The sequence below is a fragment of the Aythya marila genome, assembly GCF_965140915.1.
Source record: "Aythya marila genome assembly, chromosome: 1".
In the NCBI taxonomy this organism is placed as follows: Eukaryota; Metazoa; Chordata; class Aves; order Anseriformes; family Anatidae; genus Aythya; species Aythya marila.
In genome coordinates this window covers 127,322,693-127,350,379 of record NC_139042.1, presented here as the reverse complement: position 1 = coordinate 127,350,379, position 27,687 = coordinate 127,322,693, and the positions used below count along the sequence as shown (strand labels likewise).

The window sequence follows — 27,687 nt, the reverse complement described above, 5'->3', positions numbered from 1 at the left end:
AAATCTGAAGCCAAGCAGAAGGGTTTTTTTCTGATCAGGGTACTGTGTATGAAATTGAGCCTGCTCTGCTCTAACTAGATGAAGGTGGGCTTCCTGAAATGTGTTTTGCAAATGGAATAAACAGCCTCTGTCCTGCAATTAATGGCTCTTGCAGTTATGCTGACAGAAATAGTTGACAAGGTAAGGAAAATGTTTATTTTCCTGCTGTATTTTGAGTGAGCAAATATGTATTTGCTATGGCTTTTGAATATACTGCATGATTTAACATTATGTTGCATTCTGTGTATGTATTCTACAAGCTTAATTCGATTTTGATAGTGGGCAGGTGTCCATTTAATCAAGGAAACTATGGAGTCTACGTTTTATATAGTTATGTGTTTTATCATTTCTAAAATTCTAACACATTTCTGGTCAATTGAATACTGAAAAAAAAAAAAAAAAGCTGACATATTGGGTATTCTGAAAAAGTGTCACACTTTCTGATTTTGCAGAATGGTGAATGCTCAGTGCCTCCTGTGATTGCAAATTAATTAGGTAGCGAATGGCGACACTGCTCTGTTTTTTGAGTGACAATTGGAATTAGCAAGGTAATAGCCAGTAATACATGATTTGAAGGGCTGGAATAGCAGGAGATTGTAGTTCAGGACTGCAGTGCACTATATGTATCTTAGTTGTAGGACAGGCCAAGTGCTATATGAGTACAACAGCCATGAGTGAAGTGGAATGGAATAGTAACAGTTGCTGCAGTTTTCTTTAGCGTGCATCTGCCAGATTAAACCATGCACAACAGCTCAGCTGTAGTTCCCATTACTAAATGTACAGGATTTCACTAGAGCAGCAGCTGATGGGTCATTTGGATCAAGACTATCAAGTAAGTCACTGTGTGGACTTAAATCCATCTGCTCCCTTGTCAGGTACTGGCAGGACTGTTGTAGGCACAGATCAGTTTTTCCAGTGGTAAATGTGTATGCTATCTAACTGTTTATTTTATGAGGGTTGGTCAGCTATTGATTTTAAGGTGTTTTGAGTAAATTTCCCAAAGAATACTGAAGAGCTCTACATCCTTAATAAGAAGGTTTAGAAAAAGAGAGGCAAAGAGAATCACAATTTTCTGCAATTAAAAAAAGGCACAGCCATGGGCTAATGGACTGATTTTGCTTTTGCAGTATTAAAGGAGAACTGTCTATCTCAAAATTGTGCTAATCTTTTCTGTAGTAAATAGAAATTAAATAGATTCGGAATTCTGGCAGCATCATGACCTGGAGTTCACTCACTTGCTTCCTTAGCTCTTGCTGAGTTTTAATGTCATTTTGTGAGTTGATTAAGCTATGTTAGTAAATACAGTATATTTTGAAATTTATATTTAATAATATAGGCATCACTGCATAGCATTTTTAAATCACTGCTAAGAAATAAAATGCCATTTTAGAGTGAAGACTCTGCAGTCTGTACAGGTATGTGAAGTCAACTCTATCTTTATTTGCTTCTCAGTGATGACTTTCTCTTTAAAAGCCTGGTATTGTATTGACTTGTAGTCAGAAAAGCACACAGCATTTAAGAAACTCTTTCTAAATGGAATGTAATGTTTTCATCAGGTCCATAAACTGAAAAATAAAACTAGCTGGGAATAAAGTATGGATGAGGTGTGAGAAGAAATCTAGTATGTCCTGAAATCAATAGTTAAATGTATTAAGTTCTGGGTTGATACATCTGGTATAGTTACGAGTGTGGAATCCAGACTCATCTTCTTAATAAATCTGGTTCTGCACTGAAGTGCAGGATATGTAGTTTACATGCAAAGTGTTTGTATGTGAAAATGTTCTGGCAAATATTCATCTATTCAAATTCACTCTGGAAAATAGTGATCACAAGGACATTTGGAGCACCAGGAGAAGTATATTGTGCTCTAGGTAATTCATATGTAGGATGCAGTAATCCAGTGTTTCTCTTTGGGACAATTATTGTGTTTTGTTGTTGGGAAGTTTTGAACTTACGGTGTATGATTCTTCAGACAGTGAGTCTAAAGGAAAGTGGCATGGAGTCCCTTTCACTGTGGCTAGGCTGCATCATGGCAGGTGACTTATGGCCCATACAAAACACTAGCAATACTCCTCTCATATGCAGACTTATTTTCATGTGGACTTACTGAAGCCCACTACAAAGGCCTTTAAATAACAATCCTCTGGCACTGATCCTGGAACTGGATAGAATAAATGTCATTGCAAAGAGCAGTGACTTCTCTTCATCAGGTGCTCTGCACATTTAAGACTGTGTGACAGGTACAGGCCATGGAAGCCCTGGCTACAAAACAGGTAAAGAAGAATACAATGCTTTGTCGAAGTATGTTTAATCTTCAGCTTACATCCGTAAGACAATTTTGGCTGCAAATTATTTTTTTTTTGAGACACTAAACTAAAGTTCCCTCCCATGCCTCCAAGTTCCTCTGCTTTTAGAGAAAATCCTGCTTTTCTACTACTTCAAGAATCCTATAGTGGAATTGTTGTGCCTACTTGGTTAAAGATGATTTTCTTGATTATGAATGGAATGACGTTATGCCTTACAGAGCCCAGAGACAAGGAAGCATATTTGACCAAACCTGGTGAGGTTCACTTGAGTCTATAGAGCAGAGCTCCAAGCTGCTATTGTGTTTCAATATCCAAATTATCTTACAGTTTCCTTCGATTCACTGCAGTCTTGGACAGGAATGTACAGTACAATGCATTTTATGTTTGTAAGAAAACTGCATAAAGCACCAGCAGAATCTTAAAAATGACAAGCTACTTAGCGCTTTCCCCATGTTTCTTTTTCTATTATTGTAAAATTCTCTCTCCTTTGGAACCAATTGGATTTTTTTTCTTTATCTCAGTAAATTTAAACATTGATATGTGTTTTCTTTACCACAAGTTGAATTAGTATAATTCTGCTATTAACAATGGATGGGTTTACAATCTACCTTATGAGCCATTGTAAAGTTGTCCTTCCAAGCAGGCTCACTATATACTTTCAAGCACATATTTTTAAGGATGGCAAAGGCCCCCCTTCCCCTCTGTTGACCACATGGACACATCAAGCATGCTGAGAAGCACAATAGGCAAAGCAAGCTGTCTCTGCACCTGCCCACAAAACAGCTGTTCGACTGGGAGGGGAATTGCCGGAGAGTAGTGTGTTTTCAGCAGCTTTTGTGGTCCTCTCTCAAACACTGTTTTGGCACAGATATTGCCACAAAGGAAAGAAAAAGAAAAAGAAAAAAAAAAAAAAAAGCATTTTTTCCCAGAGTAATTATTATTATTATTAAAAAAGCATCATCTCATGTTTACAGTCTTCTCATGTGGATACATTTTCTCAGCCTCAGCTGACTGTTCAAGAGAGTGATCATCTGGGATCTAACAGAGTCTTCCATCAGGTAGGTAACTCTTCAGCTGACTTTAAAGAATACCTAAATGCTTGTTTCCTAAAAGATTCCACATAATAAATAAATCTGAGCATAGAAAAGTCCTGTATTCCCTGCCCTCTTCCATTTTCCCTATAGCTGTATGACTTTGTCGCAAGTGCCTGAGAGTATTTTGTTTTCTGCTAACTGTTCAATAACATGTGAGGCATTTCTCCTGCCCACAGCCACTTTTGTCTCCTGAAGATGTAATGAAAAGTTCCCTGGAATCTCAGTTCTAAGGCTTTAAAGACTCTTCTATAATATTGGAAAAAAACTTACTTGTTCAAGATGGTTTGATAGAGAGCTTGTTTCTTTGCTTTTTGAGAAAAATATCAAACCTCTCTATTGCTGTCAAAAGTTTGAAAAATATATTCTTTTCAGATCTATGTTGCAGATCTATTTCAAATCTTTTTTCTTTTCTTTTTTTTTTAATGTTTGCCAAAGAAAACAGTCTACCTTGAATTTTTTCTTTGTTGATAAGAAGGTGATTTCTCTCATTCTAGATATCCAAGATATTAGAGGTCCTAACATTCATAGAACCACATACTTAAAAGACTGATTCTAGAAAACGAGTGTTATAGACATATTTTACAATAAGAAAAGGGACAAGTCTAAAGGAAAGACTAATCATACTGGAACTTTCAAATGATTATAAACATCTAATTTTCAATACAGTTTGCACAAAACACGCCTTCTCATTAACAAATCAAATGTTAACAACGGTGCCTAGGCAAAGAGAACTGTATGGAAAATGAGGGGGGAAGGAAATGCTGAGAAAACAGAACAGGGAAGACCCTCTCAGTGACTCCTTTTCAGTCCCAATTTCTCTTCTGCCACCTGGGATAGCTAATGAAGTTTTTTACCATTTACATTTCGTGTCTATCCTACATACACTTTATTTTCCCCACTCCTGCGGCCTGGAGCGGCTGTCCAGTTTCCCAGCCCAACCACCTTTTCCACCTGAGGCACTCACTCCTCTGTTGCTGGATGCAGGTGTTCTTGTGGGGAAACTCGAATGCCCCAGAAGGTGCCAGACGGCCGGATTGCCTAGACAACCTCCTCCTGCATGTTAGAGCAAGTTGGAGCTGCTGGAGAGTATCTGCCCTTTTTGCTTTCACCGTTAGGTGTCAGAAGTGAACCATACACACCATTTCAAGGCTTTAAATACTTATGTTTTTCGAAGCTGTTACACAGAATTGCCTGCTAGGATGTTATGTAATATTTACTTATGCTTTCTATTTAGAAAGTCAGTCACAGTGCTATTTCCTTCCCACATCTGGAAGGCCAAGCAAAGCATGGTTTGGTTGCAGACTCTGCAAACCCTCCCCCCCTTGAAAGCAGCCTGTGTCAGATAACAAATACCAGCTTGCAGAATGTGCTCCCCCCTCTTCAGGTGAGTTATAAAGTTCTTAAACATCTTGATTTTCATTAACTAATCAGCTTCTCTCTAGTATTGCTAAGAAAGTGTCAGTGGAAAAATGTCATAAATGTATTTCTGGGGGAAAGAGATAAATAATTTAGAGCCTACATTTGCATCAGTTTCTGTTTTCAGTTACAGAAAAGAAAAAAAAAAAAAGAAAAAGAAAAAGGAAGAACTATAAATAGTCAAACAGATAAATTGCTTATCAGCATGATCGTGTAAAGCTCCTGTGATTTTAATGGACACCTACACCTAACCTCATAGGAGCTGCCTGGGCTGTCTTCACTTTTGGTATTCCTTCTTCCATCTTCCCCCCGTCCTTGAGCTGTTGTGCTCCTCATACCTGGCAGCTCTGCTTTTGTAGTAGTCAATATTGAAAAAGAAAGAAAAAAAAAAAGGAAAAAAAAAAAAAAAAAAGGGGAGAAAAAAAAAGCAGCAAGGCTAGATGCAAATACTGGAAGATGATTTTAAAATAAAACTTTTCACTCACACTAACACGTTCTTAATCCAAAACTCACAAGTATCAAGATGCATGTATCCCATCAGGACTTTTTGCAGTGACGTGATGGACAAGGACTGCCCACGGTTTGGTCTATATCACATCTACTGGGTTGTTCTTGTGCTGGCAGCCATGTGCTGGTTTTGGGTTATGGCTTTTGTATCATGGCACCCAGACAGACTGATCTTTTGTGTCTCTATCCTGGTCCTCTTGTATGAGTTGTCAGGACTTTCTCAAAGGCTGAAGAATTATAAATATATTTATTTATATATAAAGAATAATAGCATAACTTAGGTTGGAAATGTCTTCTGGAAAACATCTAGCACAACCTCCCACTCCAACTAGATCAAGCTTGGAACTGGTTGCTCAGGGCCTTGCCCAGCTGTGTTCGGAGTATCTTCAAGGATAGATAGTCCACAGCTTTTTTGGGCAACCTCTTGCAATAGCAAACCACCAGTACAGTAAAAATGTTTTTCCTAATACCTAACGAACAATTCCCAAGTTGTGATTTGTATCCATTAGCCAGGTATCCATCTTGTCCTAAGACCACACACCCCTGAGAAGAGACTGGCTTTGCTTTCCCTATATCATCCTGGCAGGTAACTGTAGATAGCAATACAGCCAGTCCTGAAGCATCCTCTTCTGCAGACTGAACAAATGCATTTCCATCAGCCTCTCTTTGTACGTCATGTGGTCCAAGCTCCTAAACATTCCCTGGCCTCTCCCCTGAATTCACCCCAGTTGGTTGATATCTTTCTTGTACTGGGGATCCCCAGCCTAGACTCAGCACTCTGTGTTGTTATGAATGCTGAAGAGAGGGGGAGAATGACTTCCCTGCTGGCTATCCACTTGCTAATTCAACCCAGGATGTGTTTGGCCTCCTTTGCTGGAAGGGGCAGAGCATACTGCTGCCCCAAGTTCAGTTTGTTCCCAGGACCTTCGCTGCAAAACTGTATCCTTTCAGTTGTCTCCTAACCTGTTCTATTACTAGGGAATATTCTGTTCTAGGTGCAGAACTTCGCATTTGTCTTCATTCAACTTCAGGAGATGCCCATTAGCCAATTTTTCCAGCCTGCTGGCCTTTCTTTGGATAGCATCCCTGATACGGCCTGCAGGGTGAATTCATCTATTGCCCACGTAATTGATGAACACAGTAAGACTGCTAGCTTTAGTATCAGTCCCTGAGGGTGGCTGCTGGTAAGCAATTACCACTGATCACAGTCCTTGGAACCTGACCATCCATCCAATTCTTGACTCACATTACGATCTGTTTATCCATTCCAGATCTTACCATTTAGGACATAAGCGTACTGTGGGAGACAGTTACACAGGCTTTGCTGAAGTCAAAGTATACAGCATTCATTGCTTTCCCCCCATTTACCAAGACAGTCACTTCATCAGAGAAGGAAATCAGGTTGTTCAGACACAAATTCTTCACAATTTATTCTGCCAAATCCACATTGGCTGTTTCAAATAAGCTTTTTGTCTTTTATTTGGTTGGAAATGGCTTCCAGGAGGAATTGCTCCATAGCAGTCCCTGGGGTGAGGTAAGGCTGACCAACCTGTAGTTTCCTGAATCCTTCTTCTTGCCCTTTTTGAAGATGTGTGATGTTTGACTTTTCCACATTTTCAGGAACTGCCATGGCCTTCAAATATAATAGAGAGCAGCCTTTCAGTGACGTTGAGCTCTTTTTGCACATTCTCAAGTCCATCCCATCTGGTCCTGTAGACTTAGGTACATCCAGCTACTTATGTAGTCCTTAAATATCTTGAAATATCTTGATGTACTGCAGGTAGATGAGATTTTTCCACAAACTCTGCTCCTTGACTCAGGGACATAGCAGGCCTGAGGGCATAACTTACCAATGGAAAGCATCTAGTACCTTAGTCTCTTCCATGTCCTTAGTCACTTGGTCTCAAACACCACTGAGCAGTGCATTCATATTTCCTTTAGCCTTCCTTTTTGCTGATGGTGTACTTAGAGAAACATTCCTTGCTAATTGCAGATTCAACTGAGGTTTTGCTTTCCTAAACATCACTGTGTGCTTGTGTAGTGCCTCTTATATATGTCCCAGATAACCCATCCTTGTTTACACCTTTTTTGTACTCCTTACTGTGTTTGTACCTGATCAAATGCTCCGTTTCCATCCATTCTGGCCTTCATCCATGCTTGCTTAACTTTCTGCATGTCAAAATGGACTGTTCTTGTACTTCAAAGAGATCTACTCTGAAGATTTATGAACCCTTCTGGTTTCCTTTGCCCTCCAGGGCAGTCTTCCATAGGATTATAAGAAGATCCATGAACAATTCAAAAGGTACTTTTCTGAACATCAACGTTTGTGGTTCTGCTGTTTGTCTCACTCATGTCTCTCAGGATTTTGAACTCCACAATCATACGGTCACTGCAGCCAAACTGCTCTTTCTTTGACCTTTATATAATCAGTCAGTTGAGATGAGCAATGCTGCTTGAGAACAGCAGGTCCAGCAGAGCATCTCAGATCATCTACATTAAATCCACAGTCCATAAATCTCCTGGATAGCTATTGCTATCTCAACAAATGTTTAGGTGACTGAACTTGCCCATGAGTATCAGAGCCTTTTAAGTTATGAAAACTCTTCCTTGATGTACCTAATTAAAAGCCCTACTAAGCATGGTTAGTAAAGCTATTTGCAAATGTAATCTTGCCCTGCTTCATCAGTTGGATTCTGTTTCTTCTCAGCAGTCCTTGTTCCTCATCCTGTGTACATAGAAGACAAATCACTCCCTGTAGCTTCAGCCAGGTATTTATGCACTGAATGTATCCTCTCTAGCTGAGTCTTTTCCGTTCATTGAAGGGATTGAGAACATAGCTTGGGACCCCACACCTTCTATTCTTATCCCAGAGCACACTATTTTCTGTCTTTTTATCTGTCTTCCTTTTATATCCAACCCTCCATCATGTCCTTCTGACTTGATTCTGTAGGCTGTCCTGTTCTGGAAGGCCTGTGAACTGCATGTGCTGGAATCTTGAAGACCTGCTGATATAGATAGCATCTTTATATCATTTCTTACACCACTTGTTCCTTCTAGTGCTTCCACACCCATACGAGCCCATTCATTCCTCGTTCCTACCAATCTGGATATTTGTATTGCAATTGTGTAGGTGTGCAGACCCACACTGCTGTCTCTGCAATGCTGCAGGCTGCACAAGCAGTCTGATGGATTCTAGCACAACTCTACTCAATGTGTCCATACAGAAATCAGAGATAGAAAATGCCTATTTGACTATCTTTGCTGCACTTCATACCAGGAAGATCGTACTCAGATCTATCCTAGCTCATAAAAGATAGGCAGCTTAATCAAGCCGTGGTGGTTTCTAGCATTTATACAATGTAAGTACCCATATATTGAATGAACATGGAAAATGAACTTTATTCTTTTATTTAGAAATTTATCCTTCTGTGGTCCAACAGTGCTATAGGCAGAATTTTGGGGTATTCAGTGAGTTCTTGTTTCCAAGCATACGTGTTCTATCTCAGCACAAAATTGACAAAGATCACTCAAGAAATCCAGCTCTTGTAGTCCTGTCTTTAGGAATGTAGTAGGTTGGGGTTTTGTTGTTGCTGTTTTGTTTTTGTTTTTGTTTTTCACAATTGTAGATAGCTGAATATTCATGAAAATATTTGAAAATAAATTTAATTTTTTTTTTCTTTGCTTGTCAGGAAAATGGAATTATAAGTAAGTTTCCGCAATTTAACCTTCTAAATAGTCATTCTGAAAATGATACCAGAGCTCAGAGAAAATCATCAGAACTGGAAAACACCAGCACCAGTGTCAAGCTGCCTATGACTGCTTCAGGTAGACTATAAGAGAGCATGCTAAAAAGACTAGAGTGACAGGTTGTGTGTATAGATAGTGAGTGTATGCAACCAGGATACTCACTGATGAGAGGTCCTTTGCTAAATGTTCCATGAAATATTTAATAAACAATTTGAAGGGCAGGAATATGGATGGGCTTGTTGATCCCTAACAATTCTACTTGCAATGTGAGAATGCAATAAATGGAATATGAAAATGAATAGACTAACACAAATACATAAACAAGAAATTTATACATTATAAAACTGAACTTGTATTTGTCAAAGATTTATGACAGATCATGAAGCAGTATTCTATTATGGTGATAAAACACTTTTCCCACTTGCTTGTAACTGTGTCACATTTTATTTATGTGGGCTAAATTGCATTTTGGTATTCCTCAGATGTAGAAGGTTTCTGGATGAGTAGACCTATTTTTACGAACAGTGCTGGGAAAAAAAAATGTAGTGGCCTCTTGTCTTCAAATGATTTAACATCACTGCATTAATGGATGGAAATCTGCTAGTGTTTAACAAAACACCCATGTGCATGCCTAGAGAACACATTGATTTATAATCTCTGTTTATTTGTCTAGATTTAAATGATATAAAAGGGGGTGTAGGTAGAAATTCTTCTGTACAGGCAGAATCAGGATTAGTAGAACAGCAGATTTGGGTCCCACTTAATTCCCAACCTCATGCATTTGAACTTGATATTTTTTGTTAGAAAAACAAGTACTTAAAAGCTTTGGTTAACTAAAGCTTACTGCCATTTCATAAATATGTCAATCCAATCAATAAAAAGCATACAGTTCTTCATGTAATCTGTGAAGCTTACTGAAACAGATAGACAACAGATGGGATTTTCAAAAACATCTGGGTATGTGACTTTGCTCAAAATCAAATGATTTTTACCTCAGCTCTCAAAATCTTGCTGAGAGATAATGAATGTTTCGTTGAACATAGAACAGTAGGTCAGAAAAGAAAGAAAAAGAAACATAATTTTGTACAAAATGTCAACGTAGAATCATAGAAATTATGGTTGGAAGGAAACTCTAGCAGCCATCTACTCAACCTCGTTTTCAAACAGATATGCTTTACTCTAAAATTTTCCACTGTTAAAGCAATTTGCCATTGACAATGTATTTAGCCACAGCTTGAGTACTGTATTCAGCTCTGGGGCCACCAGTTTAAGAAGGACATGGACCAATAGCAAGTCATAAGCAGGTCCAGAGGAGGGCCACAAGGATGATCAAGGGGCTGGAGCACCTGTCCCATGAGGGAGTTGTGATCGTTCAGCATGGAGAAGAGAATGCTCTGGGGAGACCTTATAGCAGCTTTCCAATACCTACAGGAATACTGGAGAGGAACTCTTCATCAAGGACTGTAGTGATACAACTAGGAATAATGATTTTAAACTGAAAGAGGGTAGGTTTAGATTAGACATTAGAAATAAGTTATTTATTCAGAGGGTGGTGAGGCACTGGCATAGGTTGCCCAGGGAAGTTTTGGATGCCCCACCCCTGGAAGTGTTCAAGGCCAGGCTGGATGGGGCTTTGAGCAACTTGATATGGTGGGACGTGCCCCTGCCCATGGCAGGAGGTTTGGAATTGTGTGATTTTTAAGGTCCTTTCCAACCCAAACTATTTTGTGATTTTGCGATTCTGATTTTTGTTCTTATTTTCTTGTTTTTTAATTTAGAAGCCTTGAAAAATTTTAGAAACCAGTTAACAGTCTATGAACAAAAAGAAATTTTCAATTATCCAGAGCTATGGTTTCTTGGTCTGGAAGCTAAAAAGATTGAAGGTTTACCTGAAGCCCAGAATAATAGTTGTTATGATGATGAGAATGGTTCTTACCTGAAGGTAAGTGGAAACATTACGGTATTCACTTTCAGATCAATAAGTTTGTAGTGACTATCGACTCTTAAGGGATCAATGTGAGATAAATGTTGTTTCCTGAAGGTAAATATTCCCATAGCAAAAACATCAGTAATAATCATGGTAAAGCTTAGAAGAGAATCCTAAAGAGATAACCGCTTTTCCTCAGGCTTGATGCAAGGTGGGTGGATTAATGAACCATGTACTTGTTATTTTTCTCTCTTACAGTTGCTTAATGTAGACATCACTTGCTACAAATCCAGCCTCTTTCATGAACTACTTTAAAGCATGATCTTTGCCTTGCTGTTTGAATCTGAACTATTTGTTTTCTTTTGAAGGTTTTACATGACCATATTGCATATCGATATGAAGTGTTGGAGGTCATTGGAAAAGGGTCATTTGGGCAGGTGGCTAAATGCCTGGATCATAAAACCAATGAATTAGTGGCACTGAAAATAATAAGGAATAAGAAAAGGTGAGACATCCATTGAATTTAAACCAATACAATCAGCTCTTTATTATATAGGCAGTGACAAACTGAGATAATGTGAACAAAGCAAAACCAAGCCTCCAGTACCACAGGTTTTCATTAAACACACTCAGAACAGAGTGAAGAAAGGTTAAGTCAGGGTCTCAGAACTGGCCTGAGCCCAGTGGAGACACAGTCTATGAAAGCAGCCACAGTTTTTCCATACTTACAAAGAGGTCTCTTATCTGTGGCACAGTTAATACACAGCACAGGTAACCAGCCCAGTACAACTGTTTTCTGAGAGCCTACTTTCCTACAAGACCTCAAAACACCAAGAATAGTCTGGGGGGCTTCAGTCGCTCATTTTAGTATGGAAAATTCTGCGCTATGTTCCTAAGAAACATCTCATTTATGTGACAGATTATAATTTTGTCAGTTGAGTTTAGTGTTAACTGAAGTCAAAGGAGCAGATGAGAAACAGAATCATAGAATTATTCAGGTTGGAAAAGACCTCTAAGATCATCAAGTCCAATGGTTAGCCTAGCACTGCCAAATCTACCACTAAACCATGTAACTAAGCACCACATCTATGTGTATTTCGAATACCTCTATGGCTGGTAACTCAACTACTTCACTGGGCAACCTGTTCCAATGTCACACAACCTTTTCAGTGCAGATTTTTTTCCTAATATCCAACTTAAATCTCCCCTAGCACAACTTGAGGCCATTTCCTCTTGTCCTATCACTTGTTGCTTGGGAGGAAAGACTGACCCCTACCTTGCTACAATCTCCTTAGAGGTAGTTGTAGAGAGAGAGAAGGTCTCCCCTGAGCCTCCTTTTCCCTAGGCTGAATAACTCCAGTTCTCTCAGCCACTCCTCCTAAGGCTTGTTCTCTAGACCCTTCACCAGCTTTGTTGTCCTACTTTGGATACAATCCAGCACCTTAATGTCCTTCCTGTAGTGAGGGGCCCAAAACTAAACACAGTAATTCAGGTGCAGTCTCACCAGTGCTGAGCACAGAGGGACAATCCCTTCCTCAGCCATGCTGGCCACGCTGTTTCTGATAGAAGCCAGGATGGCATTGGTCTTCTGGGCTACCTGGGCACAATGCTGGCTCATGTTCAGCCTGCTGTCAGCCAGCACCCTCGATCCTTTTCTGCTGGGCAGTCTTCTAACCACTCTTCCCCCAACCTGTAGCGCTGCTTGGGGTAGGTGTACCCCAAGTGCAGGACCCATCATGTGGCCTTGTTGAACTTCATACAGTTGTCTCAGTGCATCAGTCCAGTCTATCCAGATCCCTCTGTAGAGCCTTCATACCCTCAGGCAGATCAGTACTCATGCCCAACTTGTTGTCATCTGCAAACTTACTGAGGGTGGACTCGATCCCCTCATCCAGATCATTGATAAAGATATTGAAGAGAACTGGCCCCAATGCTGAGCCCTGGGGGACACCACTAATGACCAGCCTCCAGCTGGATTTAACTCCATTCATCACGACTCTTTGGGCCTTGCCACCCAGACAGATTTTTACCCAGCAAAGCCTATGCCCATCCAAGCCATGAGCAGTCAGTTTCTCCAGAAGAAAGCTGTGAGCAAGTGTCAAAAGCTTTGCTAAACTCTAGGTATAAAATATCCACAGCCTTTTCCTCATCCACTTAGCAAATCACCTTGTCATAGAAAGAGATCAGGTTCATCAAGCAGAACCTGCCTTTTGTAAACCCATGCTGACTGGGCCTGATCACCTGTTAGTCTTGTGTGTGCTGCATGCTGGCACTCAAGATGATCTGCTCTATGAGCTTCACCAGCACCTAACAGGCCTGTATTTCCCTGAGTCCTCTTTCCAGCCCATCTTGTAGATGGGCATCACATTTGCTAGCCACCAGTCAATTGAGACCTCCTCTGAAAGACAGGACTGCTGAGAAATGATGGAAAGTGGCTTGGTGAGCACTTCTGCCAACTCCTTCATTACCCATGGGTAGATGCCATTTGGCCCCATAGAACTGGGTACATCTAAGTGGTGTTGCAGGTCACTAACCATTTCCTCTTGGATTATGAGGGCTTTATTCTGCTCCCCATCCCTATGTACCACTTCAGGGGATTGGATACCCAGAGAACAAATGGTCCTACTACTAAAGACTGTGGCAAAGAAGCCATTAAGTACCTCAGCCTTTTCCTCATCTTTTGTTACTGTTTCCCCCTACATCCAGTAAAGGATGGAGATTCTCCTTAGTCCTCCTTTTTTTGTTTATGTGTTTTTAAAAACATGTTTTATTTTCCTTTATGGCAGAAGCCAGATTGAGCTTAGGTTGAGGTTTAGCCCTTCTAATTTTCTTCCTGCACAACCTCACAACATCATGATAGTCTTCTTGAGTGGCTTGCCCCTTCTTCCAAAGGTCATAAACACTCTTTCTCTTCCTGAGCTCTAGCCGAAGGTTTCTGTTCAGCCATGCTGTCTTTCTTCCTCGTGGGCTTGTCCTCTGGTACATGGGGACAGTCTGTTCCTGTGCCTTTAGGATTTCTGTCTTGGAGAGTGTCCAGCCTTCCTGGACTCCTTTGCCCTTCAAGACTGGCTCACAAGGGACTCCACCAACCAGTCTCCTAAAGAGTTTACCCTCTCGAAGTCCAAGCTGGCAGTTCTTCTAACCTCCTCCTTGCTTTTCCAAGAACCAAAAAGTTCATTAAATTATGCTATTGACTCCAGGAAGAGCTGTATTCAGAGCTTCAACTGTTAAGTTTTTTTCCCTCAGTGAACACCGAGAGTAAAGACGTTCTTCAAAACTGACAGTCTCACTGTGCTATGTGTGAAATATTGCTCTGTTTGAGTAAATGTAAACATTCCTATGGATTTTGAAAGCATCAGGTTTTTACTCTGGATGTTTGTTTGAAACTATTTTTCTTTATTTTTTTTCAGACAATTCAAAATATCTACTCTTAAGTGCTATCTAAGACTGGTATATTTAGACTACGAAACAACAGTGAATCAAATTTAAAGTAGTTAACAGTGAATGGTGAATTTTTAATTGTCTCACACATTGAGTTTATAGTAAAATTGTGGTGTTTGCAGTGTTTGTATTGCAATAAACTTAGATTGAGTTAATGATTCATCCATTTGGATGCCATATGATATTGCAGATTTCACAGCCAGGCTTTGGTGGAAGTTAAGATCCTTGATGCTCTTCTGAAGAAGGACAAAGATGATACTCACAATATTATCCACATGAAGGAATACTTCTACTTTCGCAATCACTTCTGTATTTCATTTGAACTGCTGGGGTAAAGTGTATTTTCCTTTACATAAATCTTAAGGGGCATTGTAGATCTTGTGCCTTATGAGCTTCCATTTTAATGCCTTCTTCGGAAGAATGTGTATCTCTCAATGTTCCAAGAAAGGAATACTGTCTAAATTCGAACTGCATAGCTGAGTCTTTGATCAGGAAAGATGAAATGAAAAAGGCCCCCTCAGACCTTATATAGACAATGACATGATCTATTCCTTATCTTCTGTGCTATGTATTGAAGTGTTCTTCTCTGAGAAACCTATAAGTAAAATTGTGAGTTCAGAACTGGTAAACTTCAGGGTGTAGAAGCATGAATTATGTTAAATTATTATAAAATATTGCTTTATGTGAATGTATGCTGCAGGACACACCTCAGGTGGAATTTTGGATAAACTTCAAGGAAGTCAGACCATTTTATTCACCAGCCTCCTTATAATCAGGGCATCAAATTATAATTATGTTTACCTATAATTTCCCATTTCTTCAAGTAACAGCCCAGTTGCTGCATGTATCATAGCACTTGCTGAATTTTCATCATCCTATGGAAGTCTTGATCTCAAATACACCTAAATTAATTGTAATTAATTGCTGCTTGTAAGTCTGTCAGTCAGACACACAGGAAAAGAGTTGACTACTTGTCTCCAGGGAAGACATGGATGAGTCTTTTCAGAAAGCTGCTATGGAAAATTCACAGGAAAACATTCATGGTATAGTCAACATATGCAGCTTTTTACAGAAGAGTAGCAGACTCTGACTGTCATAAAAAGTATTTGCCCGATAAATTCTTGAATGCTTCTAAAATGCAATGAAAAACCCTTAATTTGTGAACTTTGTGCTCCATCAAGTCCTGGTAACTTTATTTACTTCCAAAGGAATGAGCCTTGTCTGAACTAGTGGACATGCAAGTGGGGAAGGCAGAAAGCTTCAGTTGGTGTATGCCCTTGACGTGACATGGGAGCTGGGGTCTCCCAGGGCTGTGGAGGCTCCTGAAAGGAGTCTGTGAGCATCAGAGGCTCCCCATGTCCATCGTGACAGGGCCTGGTGCCTACCTGGTGCAGTAGGTACCAGAAACACCAGTAACAGTCCAGGCATTGGGTACCTTTCTGGGGATGGGCCAAAGCTGTTCTGGGCCATGGGTCCATAGGCTGGGCCTTGGGGAGCTGGAGCCCGGCCCTGTTGTTGGCCTCACTGGGGCAGTGGTCGGCAGCTATGGTGCTGACATGGGGTCCCAGGCTTGGTGCTTGTGGCACCCTCAAGCTCTCAGGGCACTGTTCACATGAGCAAACACTAGTCATATCATTTAATGCAGTACCGGAAGGCGCTAAGATACGATGATGACAAGAGGGATTTAAGAACCTAACAAGACCTGAATTTATGGGTTATTTATCTAGAATAATTTAATACTAATTAAAGACTTTTTAGACAAAATGGATTTATACAAGGTGCCAAAACAAAGATAAATGAGAGAGAAAAGAGACAATGTTTTTTTTTTCCTTTCAATTCCTAAATGATTGTTTTATTTGATGTAAATCAGCACAGTTGCATAACAGCATGGAGTTTAGTAAGCAAGCATGTCTATGGGCATTATGTCCTCATTAGATCTGAAGATTCAAGGAGATGTTTATGCATATTATATACAGAACATCATTCTCAAGGAGGAAATTACTTAGGTCGTTTTATTCTTCATGAGTCTCCTCCCTCAGGTAGGAAGACAGACAAAATACTTTCTTAATGCACTCTAAATTATTCATGCTGTTAAAAATAAGTTCTCTAATCTTTTTTCTGCTTTCTGCCTTCTTCTTCCAACCCCACAATCCTCACAGAATAAATTTGTATGAGTTGATCAAAAAGAACAATTTCCAAGGTTTCAGTCTGTCTTTAATTCGACACTTCACTCAGTGTGTGCTGAGATGTTTACAAGTGCTCTACCAGGAAAGAATCATTCACTGTGATCTGAAACCTGTAAGTACTGTCATTTCCTAATGTGTTATTCTGCACAGAATCTTATTTTTTTATTGATTGAGAGGAACACTCAGTAGAATCATTAAAATTTAGTAGGATATTTGTCCAGAAGCTAAAATTTCTCTCAGATGTTATTAGTACTAGGGTTAAGTGATTCTTTCTGTTGATTCAGTTTCTTTACTACAGTTTATATGTGGTTTTGTGGCTGCCAAAATATGTGCAAAAATGGATAAAATGCAGGTAATGGCTTTTTGCTTAGAGACAGAAAAAGGTATTTGTGAAATTAAATAATTCAATATGAGGAGCATTATAATATAAGTTACTCTCAAAGTAGCCTGTTTCTGGTTAATCCTGTTGCATATTTAATTTCATATGTGTAACTACAAAATTAAGTATTCTAGTAAGTAACAAAACAATTTTATAATACACTATTCAGGATGCTTACATATTTCTGGAGGAATATCTGCGATCCAATTCCTGCTGTTATATCTGCTAAGCATTCAAGCTAGATGAAACATTTCCATTCTCCTTAAGCCCCAGTCTTAACTCTCTCTCTCTCTCTTTTTTTTTTCTTTTTAATTCTTAAGAATTTTTTATTCTGTTCTTAAGAAAATTCTTTAGTATTTTTAATCTTTTAATTTCAGGTAAACCATTCTCTTGATTTTTTTTCCAATCATCAAATGAACCAATAAATAAATAAATCATCTCTCAAGTAAAAATGCTAAGGATGGAATTCTGCTCTCACTATGCGTAATGTAATCTAACTCAGAACTCCAAAAAGTCAAGTACTGTCTGTACCCGCTATCTTGCCGACATCTTTAATAGACTGGTTTACAGTGAGAAGTGAGGCTTGCAAGATAGTCAAAATATTGTAATCTGAAACAATTGCCCTAACAGGAAATCTCTTCCCAGACAGCCACTGCCATGAAATAAGGTTACCAATATCAATGAGTATAGTCTGCATTTAAATAGAGTGATATTAGTGAATACTTAATGGTTTAACTGAAAGAGAATTTTGTTCTCATTCTTTAAGTATGGTTTCATGACTTGAATTTTTGTTACCTGAAGCTCACGTGTGTTATTACATCTGTCTCCTATGATATTTCTCAATGTAAGTTAGGGCACAGAATTGCTGTGGACTTCATGCTAGGTAAGTAATGGCCCCAGAACCTGATTTTGCCATTAATCAGTTTCTTTGCATTGTGCGGGATTCAGTATTAGAGAATGAATGCTACCATGAGCATGGAAGCATAGCTAGCTGCAGAGAGAGGTTACATCCTGTAACAGGACCAAGACCATCTGGGTTGTGGAAGTGAGTCCTTGTCTTGACTTTCATCAGTATCAGCATCTTCCTCCTATCTCCTATTTTTATGAATCTAATAGCACAAGAAACTATTTTGTCACTAGTTGACAGCAATCTGGGAACTGTTCAGTCCTTCAAAACTTTGACGCAAAATTGGTATAAAACTTGTTGATAAACGTAGCTGTCTCTCTGCTGAGAAGTGGAAAAGACCGTATGATCAGAAAGAAAATCAAAGGAAATTCTTGATCTCAAGAGATTTTTAACAAGGGTAGAATTCAACTATCCAGCAGAGAGCTAATAGGCTATGTTTCCTCATTGTTGCAGATATTCCTGAGCTAGTTGTATAGGAATCACTTTTCAAGTTAGAACTGTAGGCACACAGTACTACTCTATCAGCACCCAGCTAATATGTCGATAGGACTGTAACATTGTAATTCATTGCTACTTTGATATCTCCACACCACACTATTGTGAGGTGGAAAGAGATAGGCTTACAGAGTATGGTGAAGGTTGAAAGAAATAGAGGGAAGATATGTGAATTACAACTTGTTCATGGGGCAAAGGCTTTCTGTGTTTACAAAAATAATGGTTCTAGTTAGATCATCATGTGACCAGATACAGTTCGCCTTTTACTAAGTCAATAACAATGGGTTTGCAGGGGCTCATTCTGCTCACACAGCAAGTAGTCTCACTGGCTGGTGCCTTGATAACACCACACACTGTGCAGTGCAGTGGCTTGGAATGTATGTCAAGGACCAGTGTGTCTGCCTAGCTAACCTTCAAACTCTGTCCATTTACAAATCTCCCCTCTGCTTTTGCACACATTCCTGGATGTGGTTGCCTACTCATGTTAGCAAATGCGTTCTCAGGGAAGATGAAATTTTAAGCTTTTGTTATGCAGATAAATGTAGACCTGATATATGTTGTTTTTTTACCCAAGTGTTCACTAACCTAATGGGGTGTTAACCTTTTTTTTTTTTTTTTCCCTGTGATTTTTCCCCCTTTAGGAGAACATATTATTATATCACAAAGGCCAAGGTTCAGTTAAAGTTATTGATTTTGGATCAAGCTGCTATGAACACCAAAGAGGTTTGCAGAAAAGTCAAGTTGATGTAATTTTCTTAATAAGTTTTCTTAATTTTTAATAATGTGGGAAAAGCTAATTCTTTGATTGATCTAATATGGTCGCCTATGTCCCTAACCAAAATCTGACAAGCTGTTCAGCCATTGGTGGTGGAACATATACTTGTAGGAAATAAATAAGCTATTACCATGTTTCTTCTTTGTCCCAAGCCTAATCAGCCCTCTACTGCTGTTGAACTTAGAATTGCATTTGCAAAAATGGTTAGCTGAAATGGGCCTATCCAGATAATCCCAGTTACATGATTTAACAAATAGTTTGTAGGATCAGGATAGGTCCAGAGATCCTTTCCCAGTGGAAAGATTAAAAAACAGGCACTTTTTGGATGAATACAATGAGGTAGGAAACAGAAAAGAAAAACAGAAAGAAATCTAGACTACATTTTAAAACCAAAACTAGTCTTGAATTGCTCCTTTATTTTCCTATGAAAGTTTGATATATAAACTGAACCAAACATGTTCATTTATATTTTGGGATTCAGCCCATTAGATTTGCATCACAGTTTTGTAGGAGCAGGTAATCATTTTAGGTTTTCCAATATTTGAATAAAATATAATCTGAAGACACAGCCTAAAATATTTGCAGATAGTAACAAATTGAAACATAAACATCAGTAGAAAGAAAGAAGGATCATGACTGAGACTCTGTCAGCTGAAACAAGACTCAGTGCAACCCTCAAATTGGTACAGGATTAAAGAGTATAAAACAAAAAAATCAGTTATTTATTTGTGATAAAATGACAGAAAAACAGCCAACAATTATACAGTTGGCCAAATGCACAGATTACCACCATGGTGCTCTTTATCTGCACAGATTTGGTGAAATCGCATGTTGTGCAGAACTAACTTTTCAGGGCACTTTCCTTCCAGAAAGATTTCAAATATATGGGAATGTAAAGAACTGCAAAAATATAAACAAAGTGACAATCAGGTTGATAAGAATAAGGAAATAACAGTGCTTGTATACTGTAATAGTTTTCATTTGTTTGAACTGACAAGAGGCAAAAGGATAAATCTACTCATTGGGAGTCCAAACTTGGAATGTGATTTTTGATAGTTGCTGTGAGGCTATAGTTCAGACAATAATGCATGAACAGGGGAATCAGAAGGCAACAGGAGATATTCCCTAGATATCAGTAGAAAAAAGTATTTCCTATAGTGTAAGATTGTGATAACAAAGAACCCTTGATTCATTCAAGGGGAAGACCTGCAAGTATGAAAGTGAACAGAATAAGCTGAATCACAACATTAGAAGAAGAGTTTCTTTTAGTAAAACCTATTGAAGTATGATTTCAAATAAAATAGTGCTAAACATATTGCTCATTGATTTCAGAATGGGATAAGGGAAGGTTTTCAGAGCCTGTGTGAGCAGTCCATTAATGGGAGCTAGTAGTTAGAGTAGATATATGGTGCTTGAACATAGATATCACTTTTCCTGTGGAATCTGGAATCCACATTTCTGTCTCAATTACAATATTTTGCTTCTTGTCAATTTTTTATTTTTATTTTTTTGTTGCAGTGTACACGTATGTTCAGAGCCGGTTTTATCGCTCACCTGAAGTGATTCTTGGTCATCCTTATGCCATGGCTGTTGATATGTGGAGCTTAGGCTGTATCATGGCTGAACTTTACACAGGCTACCCACTGTTTCCAGGGGAAAATGAGGTTGACCAACTTGCTTGCATCATGGAGGTAACTTCTGGGATTGTATTTTGAATTACATACTCACTTGATAAACTGTGCTGCCAGCAACAAAAAGAAATTTCAAGAAATGAAGAAGTATAATTGATGAAGAGACAGCCTTTTAGAGAGCGGTTTATTGCAGCCACAAGACACTTTGAAAGGATAGGTTCTAACAAGAAATTGTTATTTCTATTTCTTGTGCTAAACGCTTCTTTGTACATTCACTGTCTCGCTTCTGAAGGAAACACATTTTAATCTGCTCAGAATTTGTACAGAGAAGCTACCACAGAAGTATATCTAGGGGGAAGGAAAAGCAATACAAATTATATAACAGGCTCCTCTTCTCTCAGAGATCACAGAACTGACAGTCAAGTGAAATCTGTCAAGGTCTTTAGTCCAAGCTCCTTCTGAGAGTGAGATTTTTGCTGATCAGTCAGCTGTGGCTTTGTCTAGCAAATCTTGAAAACCTCAAAGTCTGGAGTTTCTACCACCTGTCTGCATGAGCTGTTAAAATGCTGCTCTATTCTCCCGGTGAAAAAGTTTTTCCTCACAGTCACCCTGAACTTCTCAAGCTACAGTTTGTGGATGTTGCCCCTTCTTATACTGGCTGCCTACCAAAGAGTTTGGCTCTGTCATCTTTGTAACTGTTTCAGGAATGTAGTGTGATACATGTATATCCTACCTCAGATCATCTACCAAATGTTAGAGTAGGTGCAAAGCTGACCCATGAAAGCGGCTGCATACCAACCACTACACTGCAATCTGATGTTGAACTCAGCCCCAAATTCTCATCCTTCTAGTGCCATGTCAGTTTGTACAAGATTTTTCAACAGCAGCATCTCTCTCTTTGGCTTCCTACAATGTATTTTATTAACAGAAATGCTAGTTCTTAGAGCCCTCTGTGGATGAAGATCCTGATGTCAACTTTTATGAGAAGACATTTTCTATGTGCAGATAACTTTAAGGGAATCCATTAATTTCTTCCAAAATAAAATGTATAAAAGCAAATGGCTTGTAGACATTTCATAGTAAGTTGCTACATTCAGCTTCTTTTCAAATGGCATTAGGTGAAATATCACATCTCTCCTGATGGCTGTTGTGTATGTTTATGAAATGAGCAGTAACTCCATGTATTTTTTTTTTTTTTTTGTATTGAAGGTTTTGGGTCTTCCACCAGCTGATTTTATCCAGGCTGCATCAAGGAAGCGAACATTCTTTGGTAACTGATTCTGTTTGTTTTTCCTTGCTGGACTCCTCTGCTCGTTAATCACTGATAGAGCACTGGTAGAAAGTAGGGTTAGAAGAACTTCTAACCTGCTTCTTAGCTGACAAAACTTCCTTCAGAAAGAGGTATTGAGGTAAAGCAAATTGATAACATTAGGCCTACAAATGAATGTGTTCCTGTGTTCTTCATCTTTTATGGGCCTCATATTGCCAAGCTGAGAGAGAAGAAATTGGGAAATCCATTCCATTGTTACGTCTTAAAAGATGTTATTTCAGAAAGGAACACAGGGTTGGGGAAACTAATTTAGACTAAGTTAACTTCTCTGGATATCATGTGGTTTTGGAAAAAATTAACAAAACACTTAGTGTAAGATGCAATCTCTAGGATGTAACCAGTATTGTTTGCCACAATGCTGACAGATAATCAGTTGAACAGGACAAAGCTGGAGTTAGTGGTATGGATGCGTACTGTTTTTGCAACTCTTAAAGTTTTGGTCAAGATTTTTAATGTGGTTTTTTGATCATGTTTTTATTTTTTAAGATTCCAAAGGTTTTCCTAAATCCATAACCAACAGCAAGGGAAAAAAGAGATGCCCAGACTCAAAGGATTTAAGCACAGTGTTGAAAACTCATGATGCTGGTTTCTTGGACTTTCTGAAAGGATGTCTAATGTGAGTTCATAGTTCTGATTTACATGCAGCAGACTGGTTTTGAACTTGCTTTCAATGTCTTGTGCCTTTAAAATCTTTGTATCTGTTTGTTGGCTTTTGTGTGTGTGTTTTTGTTTGTTTATTTTGCCCTTCATGGTATTGTTAGGGTAGCTATTACAGATACTCACAGCTTATTGCAGTGAAAAATAATTGCACAAAAAGACTCAGTGTAAGGGACTAGTTCAAGCTACGTTTAAAAAAAAATGTCATGTCTAAAAACATCTCTCCTTCCTCTGATGTTGCAGACTAAACTTTAAAAGCAACATTTTTTGTCTATTTAGACCTTTTGTATTTCATCCTTTCTGTTTTATCTAAAATAAAGGTTCATTCTTCTATGGAGGGTGTTGGGGTCATTCAGCTTGGAGAAGAAAAGACTCTGGGGAGACTTTATAGCAGTCTTCCAGTATATAAATGGGACCTACAGGAAAGCTGGGGATGGACTTTTTATCAGGAAGTACATTGATAGGACAAGGAATAGTGGTTTTAAACTAAAAAGTTAGATTTTGATTAGATATTTGGAATAAATTCTTTCCTATGAGGGTGATGAGGCACTGGAACAAGTTGCCCAGAGAAGCTGTGGATGCCCCATCCGTGAAAGGGTTCAAGGCCAGATTGGATGGAGCTTTGGACAACCTGGTCTTATGAAAGGGGTCCCTGACCATGGCAGGTGGGTTGGAACTGGATGGTCTTGAGGTCCCTTCCAACCCAACCCATTTTATGGCTGTGATTCTATGATTCAGATTAACACAAATAATGATAATGCACTGCCCCAAGGCAGTGCATATTTGCAAATCAAAGTTTGGTTTTGTACTTAAATCAGCCTCCTACTCTGGTGGGAATAAAGTCGTCCAAAATTTCCTCCAGTGGGAGATATATTGGGAGCTAACTTAGCTGACTTGAATTTCTTGATCATATTTTCTGTGCTAGGTCTTGGAAATGGCAATCAGATGATATGTTATGGCATATGTATGAAAATAGTTCTGCTTCTTTGAATATCTGCTTGCAACGATCTCACTGTCAGTATGTATGTTCCGTGGGTGAGATTAGACTTTTTGGTTATAATATGCTATAGACATCCCCCGTTGCACAGGATAAAAGGGCAAAGTATATTCAAGCATGTCTCCATTCCAGAATCAATAGTATTGTTTGCTTGTTCACTTCTTTCTTGACTGTGGTAGTTAGTGTGGAGAATTGCTTAGCATATTTACTGGAGTGTTACCTTGTATTCTGCATGCTGATTTTTTTTTCATTACCATAGTTATACTTACTTCTCATCGATGGCAACACAATGTACGTTTCAAGAATGATCTGATCTGAAGTATCAGATAGACCATATTTTTTCCATTCTTAAGATTGAAATAAAGTTTTATAAATCAGTCAATCTCAGAATGCAAGAAGAGTCTAATATGTCTCAGGTCCTGTCATTTCTAAGATAATATGTTGACTTCACTCCAGTCAAGAATTTTGTTACTATAGGGCAAGTAGTATACAAATGTTTTCTTAAAGGAAATTGATGACTGGCACAATTTTCTAAAATGCTAGACACAAATAACATGGAAATGTTTAGAGTCTTCACAGAAGTTAGGAATCAGACAGATTCTCTATGCCATGAACTTTTTACATAGTACCACAGAATAATTTAGGTAGGAAGAGACCTCTGGAAGTCCTTGGAAGTAGCAGGGCAAGTCCAAGCAGGGCAAACTTGGATCAGGTTGCTCAGAACCTCGTCCTGTTAGGTTCTGAGTATCTCCAGAGAGGGAGAATCCACAGCCTGTGGCAATCTGTTCCAAATACAAAGCACTCTCATGTTGAGAGCATCAATGGCAAGGAGTCTTTGTGTTTGTGTGGGGGAAGGGAGAAATATTTCAGTGTCAGCAGCATATCATCTGTCTTCACAAAGTCATTGGGACTTTTTTATAAAAGAGGTATTGTTGGGAAGGCAAGCTATTTCATGGCTCAAGTACGATCATGGCTTTTCCAAAGAGGTCAGGTTACTAAGCATTTTACATGGTGAGACTCCATGATATGAGGTGTCATTTTACGAATAGTTAAAATGAAATCTGTTGGGAGGTGGTTACTAATGAAGTTTTACTCATCCATTGAATGAGAAAACTGAGCATAGAGGAACAAACTTGTGTCTGGTTGCCTTAAATATTTACCTCTTATTATAGGTAGAGTAAGCTTTTGTTCTAATTTTTACTGAAGTGTAATGGCAGCAGAAGCTGGTTCCATGCCTTTTGCAGTGCTACCTCTGCCTTATGCAAGGCTAGTATTTTGTGACTTGTTTAACATTGTAAAATTCTTTCTAGCAGTTATGGGTTATTTTCCTAGAGAAATCCAACCTAGTTTGCAGTTACCTCTTCTCGTGTGTCTTGCACAAGAAGATTGCTTTTAATGTTCTCTGTTTGCTAAAGCTGTATGAATCATTGAATCATTTTGGTTTGCTGGTTGAATCATAAAATTTAGAAACAATTTCAGTGAAGCAAAGACACCTGTAAGCAAGTAATTTCAGGTCACAAAAAAAAACATTTTTGCTGCAGTTTTTGTTGTTATTGTTGTTTGTTTGTTTTAATTTTCATAGGTTTGAAATGAAAGCTCATTTGGTGACAGAAAGAATTGATCTATTTGGTGTTTTGAAGTTGTCAATCTATGTTTTTCCAAAGCAGCTTTGTACATTTGCCATGACCTCACAGATAGTTTTGTTCAACTTGAGACTGAAAAAGAATTCAGTCAGCTCTTGTGATGGCAAGAGCATCTTTTTTTTTTCTACTTCATTTCTGTACAGTTCTAAACAGCATTGATATTGGGCAAATCAGAATGAAATACCCTGCAACTAATGTAGAGATTTGTGACATAAATATTAGGATTGTTATGAATGCAGTGTGAATGGAAATGTATGCTTGCTTAAGCACTGGAGTAAACAGCACAATGAGGGCCCAAAGAATTGTGCATATTAATAACAAATGATACCATTCCCAGGACACTGGTCTCCCTTGTAAAGCTGGGAAGTGCAGTGTTTGTGTTACAGCCAGGACAGTCAGGAAGCCTGCATTCTGGTGATACCACAGCACAGGTGACCAGCAGTGAAAAATCTGAAAGGTTGCAGAATATCACCCACACCATTAACTTTCCTGTTAGTCAAAAGCAAACAAAACAGATACATATTCCAAATCTACAAGTGAAAACAGACGATGAGTAGTTACCTTGCACAACATTCCAACACTTATGGAGATCAAAGTCGGAAAGGTTCTTATGTGGAGGACAATGCCTAAATGCCAGGTGACTTCTAAAGGATATGAAAGGTCTGTCCAAGGACTATTTCACTGTCACCAGTCAAGAACAACCCCAGAGGTGTGGTGAAGACTCAGTAGATGTCATCTCTTGTCATCTGTGTGACACACAAGTGATATCGGCCAGAACACTTGGTATTTGTGAGTGTGTAGATGTGAAAACTGTGTGAATTAAACCTGTGAGAGAATGAATGTGAGAAGGTAAAATAAAATTAGGAATTTTGTAAAAATATCACCTTCCATTTCCATAATAAGATCTCTCATGAATTTGTTAAACTAATTCTCCACATTAGTTTCAGATGCAGCTAAATTAGAGAAGATTTATCTTTTAATGAATTACCCTATGTCTGATTTGTGTTCATTCTTGGAGCTTGCATTGACAGAATGTGAAAACTTTGAAACAAATATTCAGTTGGGTCCCTACCCTAATAACACTATAAACTGCACATTTTTGTATTTAAAAATATCTAGATGCTACAGATTAAAGCAAAGATGAGATCAGCAAAGCACATAGTGCTGAAGTAAGTAAAAAGCTTTTAGCAAGTAGAAAGATGGAGAAGATCAAGTAAGATTTTTCTTTATTTTCCATTAAAATTCTTTTGTTTCAAAAAATGGCCTCATGGCATGACTTTCAAATACTGAACCTCTTGGCTTAAACTAACTTTCAGTTATAGCTACTGTTGAATAACTTTTTGCCTACTGTGGATTTAAGGTGGGAACCTGCTCAGCGCATGACTCCAGATGAAGCAATGAAACATGCATGGATCCAGGAACCAAAAATATGCAGAGCAAAACAGAAAATGCAGGTTTCAAGGAAGCTGAGTGATGGCTCTTTCTCTACACCAGGAAAGAAAAAAGAGAATATCCGTAAGCATGTCTACCTGGAAAACTAACTGCATTTATATTGGTGTTTGGTATTTCTTTATATTTCGTAGCATCTGACCGATGTAAGGTGAGGTGATAGTACACACTATGCAGATAATGAACAGTCACTGGAATCTAGTGAATATAGCAACTATTTCTTACCTCTACAGAAATAGATCTGCCCACTACTTATTTTTTGTAGTCGCTCCCAGCAAGAAGACTGGTAGCACTAAAGGTTCACAGAGAAAGCTTTTCCCTGTTCACAGCAAAATAGTTATGGTATCTGACACCATACCATAGTGCACTTCACTTTCAGAGCAAAAGAATGCAGCAGTGGTTGTTGTGAGATCACAACAGAAATTTTCAATTGATTTTTTCTGATTTTGTAGTGATCGTGTGTTTAGCTGCTGCTGATAATCCACAGTCTCACCCTATCATTTTATTTATTTATTATTACAGAAAATATCTGGAAAGATACAGCTGACAATGTGAAAAGTGAACTGGGTGAAAGACTGACTCTCACTGTGCCCTCCACAGGAACAACAGAAAATGATGTACAGAATCACACAATGAAACATGCTATCCCAGAGAAACTTTTGGATACTGAAATAGAAAAGCCAGTCAAAAATGATCAAGCAGAACACAGTGGTGAAACAGCTCTTCCAAAAAATTCTTTCTTTTTCCCACCAATTAAATAA

The 27,687-nt window shown here is 38.7% G+C and overlaps 1 protein-coding gene across 1 annotated transcript; it reads left to right on the top strand.

The window, feature by feature from the left end:
* Nucleotides 1–156: 156 nt before the first annotated feature.
* Nucleotides 157–27,687, top strand: DYRK4 (dual specificity tyrosine phosphorylation regulated kinase 4; the record flags this gene model as incomplete). The annotated part of the gene is made up of 14 exons (XM_082754011.1): nt 157–180; nt 3,320–3,403; nt 4,674–4,823; nt 9,052–9,187; nt 10,888–11,051; nt 11,405–11,541; nt 14,668–14,808; nt 16,637–16,775; nt 19,086–19,167; nt 20,738–20,910; nt 22,060–22,120; nt 22,667–22,796; nt 26,838–26,992; nt 27,449–27,687. The coding sequence occupies 14 exons, from the start codon at nt 157–159 to the stop codon at nt 27,685–27,687; spliced, it is 1,815 nt and encodes a 604-aa protein (XP_082610137.1).